This window comes from Nicotiana attenuata, unplaced genomic scaffold, assembly GCF_001879085.1.
Source record: "Nicotiana attenuata strain UT unplaced genomic scaffold, NIATTr2, whole genome shotgun sequence".
Taxonomy (NCBI): Eukaryota; Viridiplantae; Streptophyta; class Magnoliopsida; order Solanales; family Solanaceae; genus Nicotiana; species Nicotiana attenuata.
In genome coordinates, this window is record NW_017671447.1 from 185,013 (window position 1) to 193,002 (window position 7,990).

General features: G+C 33.4%; 1 protein-coding gene and 1 pseudogene across 2 annotated transcripts; one reads left to right on the forward strand and one right to left on the reverse strand.

Moving 5' to 3' along the window:
- Positions 1–562: 562 nt before the first annotated feature.
- On the reverse strand, positions 563–4,666 carry LOC109208349 (UDP-N-acetylglucosamine transferase subunit ALG13 homolog). Of its 2 annotated transcripts, XM_019371453.1 has the most exons (4): positions 3,804–4,533; position 3,705; positions 2,044–2,143; positions 563–1,173 (listed from the first exon to the last, which is right to left on the reverse strand). In XM_019371453.1, exons 1-4 carry the CDS (start codon positions 4,001–4,003, stop codon positions 917–919), a joined length of 558 nt encoding a protein of 185 aa, XP_019226998.1. In that variant the 5' UTR covers positions 4,004–4,533; the 3' UTR covers positions 563–916. The 2 variants fall into 2 exon arrangements, 1 of the variants encoding a protein (XP_019226998.1); XR_002065151.1 differs by lacking the exons at positions 563–1,173; position 3,705; positions 3,804–4,533 and adding an exon at positions 4,581–4,666 and having other exon boundaries at positions 2,055–2,143.
- A 1,047-nt stretch (positions 4,667–5,713) lies between these two features.
- LOC109208353 overlaps positions 5,714–7,990 on the forward strand; it is an 8,238-nt pseudogene continuing 5,961 nt past the window's right edge.

A 7,990-nucleotide genomic window follows, 5' to 3' on the forward strand; every position in this document is an offset into this window, starting at 1 on the left:
AGTTGAGGAAATTGAATTTAATTGTCGCCTTTGCTAATTTATTCCTGACGGTCACCTTAGCTTAAAAAAGATTCTGCAATTTCATAAATTAAAAAAAGAAAAGCGAAAAAAATAAAATTAAAGTTAAATAAAAATTCTGCAATTCCTCATTCCCTTTCCGTCTGTAAACCCTCAATTTCTCCTCAAAAATATTTTATACATGTTACAACAACAACAACATCCCGATAAAATCCGACTAATAGGGTCTTCTTATACATGTTAGACTTATAAAAATATTCAATTGCCAAAATACAAGGACAGTTTATGACTTCATCCAATTTTCAGTAATTGGTATTAACATAGAAAAATCAATGTTTTTATAACGAAAATTCTCCGAGTGACATGCACCTAACCCACACATCACGCGTTGCACTCTTACCATGTGTAAGTATTAATCAAGGAGGAATACAATATCATACATTTTTAACTTTTGAAATTGTTCTCTTAAACTTGACTGATATCTGATTATCAAACTAAGATGCTAAAAGAAAGTAGTACTAAACTACCTAAAGAAAAGGAAATATCAAGTTTGAAGTGTGATTGCCTCTTGTGAGAGTTTTTCAATTACGTTAAACACCATTAGGAACAATATAACAGAATAAAAAGGGGCAACCCGGTGCATTAAGCTCCCCCTATGCACGGGGTCCAGGGAAGGGCCTGACCACAAGGGTCTGTACCCAGTCTTACCCTGCATTTCTACGAGAGGCTGTTTCTACGGCTCAAACCCGTGACCTCCTGGTCACATGACAGCAACTTTACCCGTTATGCCAAGGCTCCCATAATACTACAGAATACTTGAAGATAAAAAATTAGGCCATATAAATTACATACAACTGAACTTCAGTGCATGTCAAATACACAGAACAACCAGTTCCCATTAATCATCTGGGAAACCAAGATATCTATTAATAAGTTTAGCAACTGTGTTTGCATCACCTGGTTGATATGGAACAAGAGACCCCGGATCCATATCCGAGATAGTCTTGTATAACGTTTGTGGACGAGCACAATACAAATGCTTTCGCTCAGCCAGTTCCTCTGCGAGCTCGCTTTGATGGTTGTCCATTAGATCCTCATTGACTACCACTATTGACGGTTTGCCCAGGCGTAATGTCTCAAATATGCTCCCTGAACCTGCAGCACTTTCAAATTTGTGATTACATAAGCCTTACCTTTTAAATCCATTTTCTACTGTCTCTAGTTAATCTGAATCAGAGTTCTCAAAGCATGCACGTCTTTATATGATGATGGTTGTGTCTCGGCCAGCTTGAGCGCACCTCGACTATGCCATTAGATACCTGCTATCTCCCACCAGCACAGGTACCTGGCAACTTTGTCCGCCAAGGCTTACAGGTGGAAGGAATTCATATATGTTTTTTGCCTCAGCTAGGATTTGAACTTGAGACCTAATGGCTCTCCTAAAAGCATGCACGTTGAAGTCCTATAATGACGAGTTATCAGTTATTTCCTTATCTTCGCAACATGCCACCTCAGAACCAAGTGCAGAAACGTTTCACCAATCATATGTTTTCTGAGGCCAGTAGCAGCCGTAAACATTTGCAAGCAAAGAACTGAGCAGAGGTTGACGTTAATTCCAATCATGAGATAGACGTCTTAAGGGAAACGGTTTCCACACCTTAGGAAGCTTGAATTCCCCTATGTTTCAAAGTAAGTTATCATGAGCATTGGAACAGCATGGAAATGTTAAACTGTCTCAACGAGAGAAAGCTAGCTAACTCTGGGTTTTGGCATCTACAACTAACATGTTCTTTATTTCTTTTGTTCTGCTTTGTACAACTATTATCTGGATCTATGAACTAATTCCCTAGTTTGAGCAAATATATAGCCATTTCAATCCAACAACGATATATGGCTAACTGCTCTGATCCGGTTAGATGGGGGAGTAAAGGAAGAAAAGTAAAGGAGACTGTGAAAGCCAAAGACAGAAGAAAGTACCAGAAATATACTAAATGTATAAAGCTACATTTGTCGTCAACCAATTACCTGCGTGGCTGATAACAAGTGATGCTGACTTCAAGTAGTCAGCTATGCTTGATGAAAATGTGAAGTAGTCCAGAGCTGGGGAACCATTTTCAGCAGTCGACTGGAAATATTACAGCAAGATATAAAAGACCAGAAACAAATGAGTATTTACCACGTAAAAAAAGAAGAAGAGTATTTACCAGGCAAAAAGAATGGTCGAGTGATTGAGTAAATTTTGCAAAGGTAGTTAGTTATAAGTGAATGAGTGAGCGAGTGCAAGAATTCAGTAGACGGCTCAAAAGAGATTTTACAACGCTGGAATAAAGTTTAACAATAAAAAGGCCAGTCCATTGTTAAGTAAACTTTGGCCATCACAATCGAAGTGATAAACAACATGAAGCCATTACTTGCAGCCAATCAGTTCAAATCCAAACATCAAATGATTGTGCAGATAATATATACCGAATTCTTATCACGGAAAGCTAATATGGTGCTTAAGTTTAATGAGATGCTTAGCACCCAAATATAATGCCACGTCACACTTTCCCAATCTATCCTTTGTATTGTCCTTCATATGAGGATATATGATCTCAGCTTCTAAAATACTTCAGTTCACTAAAGCCATTTTCAGTGACTACACAGAATAAAGCTACATATCCAAGCAAATCCGAACATAAATTCTTCACCAGAACCTTCAATTTTCAGAATTCAATTAAGCAGACCTACCTCACCTAAACGAATACACAGTTTGCACACATACAACTTCTTCTGCTGTGATGTGCAACATTTTATCATTGGACAGAGTTAAAATCCCTTAGCTTAGAATTTTCAAGACAAGTTACGCTTTCCTTTTTTCTAATGATCTATTTTCCCATTTAAAAAACATATCATCTGAATGTCCTTGTCCAATCTAAGTCTCACATCTGAGAAGAATCCTACACTTTCTTCGCAGCAAGAAAATAAAAGCAAACAGAGATTATTTCCAAAATCCAGGTAAAAGCAGTAATTCTGCATCATTTTTCAATCACTAACTCATACTCCCTCTGTTCCATTTCACATGGCACTACTTTCTTATTAGTCCATTATAAAAAGAATGAAACCTTTCTATATTTGGAAACCATTTAACTTTAAATTTCTCATTTTTCCCTTAATGGCATGGTTTTATAGCCACAAAAATCTCATGGCATGTTTAAGACCACGTCTTTTAGCTGACTGATGAGTGTCAAAGATAGATGTGTCATGCCACGTGAAGAAAGCTGTCAAGCATTGGGTGAAGGGAGAGAGGCTCGGGCAAGGTTGTCGGAGCACGTCTGGCAAGCTTCAAAGGTCTTTCTTTTTTCTTAAATCTCTGTGCCTTGTCAAACTAAACAACAACAACAACCCAGTGGAATCTCACCAGTGGAGTCTGGAGAGGGTAGTGTGTGCGCAAGCCTTACCCCTATCCTGGGAAGGTAGAGAGGATGTTTCCGGTAGGCTCTCGGCTCAAGACAGACAAAAGAAACAGTAGAAACAAGTAGTATCAACAAATAGGCCATAAAGATAATAACAACAATCTCAAAGCGTCTTGTCAAACTATATGACATAAATTAAAATGGAGCGAGCAGGTTTTTCACTTAATTAGCCAACTCAAGTTTGTTTGTTTTCTTATCCTTTTTGCTTAAATCAAGGAGATAGGAGACAACTCTTTTGGATCTAAAACTAGATCAGAAATTGAAAAGCTGAAACTTTTAGCACAAATGTGTTTAGAGAAAAACATATATACATAAAAATATCAAATTAACTTTGTGGGAATGTACGATCCACGCCCCATTTGAATAAGAATATCAGTGTAACCTTTCTTGAATAATTCATTCTTAACTTCTGTTGTATCCATTGCTCTTACTAATGCATCAAAACAAGTCGTCCCGACTGTTACAAAAACTAATCTTTTTTCCTTCACATTATCATTTCTCTCACCCATTTGGTGATTTTCAAGATTCATTTAAGAACAATTCAAAGCTGCAATTAACATACGGCATATATTATAATAACTATTAAAGATTGAACTTTTACTGCTCAAATGCAATTAACATATACTAAAGATTGAATTTTTACTGCTCAAATGCAATCAACATATATTATAGAGTGAATTTTTACTGCTCAAATGCAATCAACATATATTAGACATTGAATTTTTACTGCTCAACATATATTAAGGATTGAATTTTTACTGCTCAAATGCACTTAACATATACTAAAGATTGAATTTTTACTGCTCAAATGCAATCAACATATATTAAACATATGAATTTTTACTGCTCAAATGCACTTAACATATATTAAACATTGAATTTTTACTGCTATACAATTAACAAATACTAAAAATTGAATTTTACTGCTCAAATGCAATTATATATATCATCACAATTTCAAGAAAATATTAAACAGTAATAATTACAATGAAATATGCAAGAAAAACAGTACTATAATCCAATTTAATAAGATTTTGTTTTTTAAAATTGGATATTATGGTTAAAAACAGGTAAAATTTTGTAAAGGAGTCTGATGCAGAAACTCACAATTTGATTTCGTCGAGAAACTGAACGGCGAAGAGAAACTGAAAGTTTATTTGGGCCTGCTAGAAGGAGTTTTCACTTGGGCCATCGACTTTCTAGTTAAATGGACCCTAGCTTGATCTTTACACAAATAGCCAACTATATTCCTTATTTACTTTTTTTTAACCGGTGTATATGGATTACACATTAATTATACACAGTTATATATATTTTATATCTGAATTATTTATATATTATATATCCATCGGCTATTTTAAGTTTAAGCGGTTGGGTGTACGGCTATTTAAGTTAATTCTTCTCATCCCCCAACCGTTTATACTAAAAATAGCTGACGCATGTATAATATATGTATAATTCATATATAATATGTGTATAATCGGATATAATCTATCTACACCAGCTAAAACAATAAATAGTGAATCCAACCGGCTATTTGTGTAAAGATTCATTTTTATTTTTATTTTTTTAAGAAGGGTTCATATCTTTTTTTTGATTTGATTCATAGATTATATCACATGAAATATATATTTGTATATATGATTTTATACAAATTAATCTAACGTGAGAAATTAGTTATAAATCTCAAAATCTTATACATGAAAAGGTCTCTACATGTGCTATATACTCGTCTTATAATTAACAAACTAATCCATAATCACTTGTAGTTTCTGCACAAACTACGTACTAGTTAATTAATCATATTATGTCGAGATATTCATTTTTTTTTTGTCAGAAGATTTTCATTCCTATTACACCCTCTTTTGAATTAAGGTTCACTTTATTTTTATTTACATGCCAAATTGCGAAAATCAAGTAGTAGAATCCTGTCGGTTAGAACTATATTTGGCATAAATATTGCATATTAAAGTAAGTCATATACGATAGTCCCTGTGATTGCCAATTTATTGTAAACTGATTTGTCTTTAGAAATCAAAATATAGTAAAATTATCATATGCAAGAAATCAACAACTATATTTGGTATAATATCATGCGTAATTGGAGCAAGTCATATCATAATCCCAATAATATAGCCAATTTGTTAAAAAATGATTTGTCTTCAGTACCAAAATGGTATAATATCAAATCAAGAATCACACAGAATTGCAACATATAAACCCCCTTAAAAGACCAGAAAATGGGAAAAATCACTTTCTTCTTCCTACTTTTTACCCTCCTTTTGTCATATTTTGTGGCTTCAAGCCTTAGAAAAAGGCAAAATGATGTTCTTGGCAAATTTTACAAGGCTAAGCAAAAGAAAGATTCATCCATTGACAAGAACCAGTTTAAGGTAGCTCTTAGCCATGTAGATTTAAACAAACTTATTCTACCTCAAGAGGAACAGAAAGAAAAAGATTGGATCAAGAAATTGCCTGGACAACCACCAGTTAAATTCCAACAATATGGTGGCTATGTTACTGTCAATGAATCTGCTGGTCGTGCTTTCTATTATTACTTTACTGAAGCTGAGAATTCTAAGTCATTGCCTTTGCTTCTTTGGCTTAATGGAGGTATATATATATATATATCATTTTTTTTTGTATTATACTATATACTTTTGACATAAACCTTTTCATTTGCATATATAATTTTATTAAATTGACCACTTGTACTTCCACCAGCCCCCAAATATTATTTTTGCGTTTGTGAATATGACATGTGAAAAAGCTTCATCCTGGTTTAAGCTATTTGAGAGAAATATTTTTCACGAGTAAGATTATTGGTTGCTATAAAATGTTAGTAATATTTTTCATTAACAGGGTAAATTAAAAACCAAATTTCTTTTTCTTACTACTATTATCTTAAAATTTTTAGATTTCATATCACTCTCTTCAATAAACACTTAAAGTTTCTGATCAATACATTTTTGGATTTGCTTATATTGTTATTAATCTTAAATATATATATGTAAATATAATAATATGAAAATATACTTAAAACTTCAAGAATCATATCTGTAGGTCCTGGCTGTTTCTATTGCATTTGGGGCGTGGAGTAACTCGGACCTTTTAGAGTTCACAGTGATGGAAAAACATTATACAGTAATTGTTATGCATGGAGTCTCGGTAAATTCTTTTCTTTAATTTTTTCTTTTACTGTGTAACTTTTCTATTATTAATATTTCGAAACAGTTAGAAATTATCAACGGAGAATATATTAATCCTAACTTTCTCTAATTGAATTATATATATAGCTGCAAATGTATTGTTCTTGGAGTCTCCTGCTGGAGTAGGATTTTCTTATACAAATACAAGCAGTGACTTCAACTCAACTGGAGATAAGAGAACAACTAATGATAATGTTGTATTTTTACTGAATTGGCTCAAGCGATTTCCCGAGTACAAGAACAGAGATTTTTACATTTCTGGAGAAAACTATGCTGGTCATTATGTACCTCAATTGGCACATGCAATTCTTCACCTTAACAAGCGCGCCAACAAGACTCTTATCAATCTAAAAGGATTATTGTAAGTTCTCCAATTAATTATTTACGTTGTTAGAGTATATATGTTAAATTCTTATGAATTTCATACCACTGACGGATTATTGTTGCAACAAATTGCAGATCGGGAATGCAGTGATCAATGAAGATACAGATAACGTAGGAATGTATGAATACTTTTCTTCTCATGCCCTAATATTAGATCAAACTTTTCTTGATATCCAGAAATATTGTTACTCCGATTTCTACAATGAGGAAAAGTGCAACAAGGCAGGTGCAGTTTCAGACAACAACACCGATAATCTTGACATCTACAACATTTATTTTCCTCTGTGCCACGATGGCAATCTCACGAAACACCCTAAATTACCTTCTGTAAGTGGGATAACTTGTATTTGTCGTTTCGTTTTATGTTGATATTATAATGTAGAGATCATTTAATTTACGCGATGAATAATAATGCAAGTATTGCTATGTCTTATCTGATGCAGACATTGCAGTTTGATCCTTGCTCCGACAATTACATTTATGCTTACTTGAACAGGCGGGATGTTCAAGAGGCGCTCCACGCTAATGTCACCAATATCAGCTATGATTGGGAAGCTTGCAGGTAATTGTAAATGAACAAAATTTCAATAGATACTATCAATTGTATTCATTTCTATAATATTTTTTAGCTTTTTCTTGTCTGCGTTTTCTTCTCAACCCAACAATTATTTTCCCTTTTGTAGCGATCCTCCTTTTTACAATTGGAAAGATAGTCCGTCGACTATAATTCCTCTCCTCGAAGAGTCTTTGGCAAATGGTGTTCGAGTATGGATTTTTAGGTAAGTTTATGCTGCTTAGTTTATTTTATAAGGAATTTTGCCTTCAATATTTAATAAAATATGTTTCAATTTAATATATATATATATATATATATATATATATATATATATTATTGTTACTTAGTAAATAGCAGTGGTGATACAG

Coding starts and splice junctions, on each gene's coding strand:
- LOC109208349 (XM_019371453.1), bottom strand. CDS start 4,003: ATGAATCTTGAAAATCACCAAATGGGTGAGAGAAATGATAATGTGAAG. Junction 1,174..2,043: donor ACTTGTTATCAGCCACGCAG/GTAATTGGTTGA, acceptor AAAGTGCTGCAG/GTTCAGGGAGCATATTTGAG.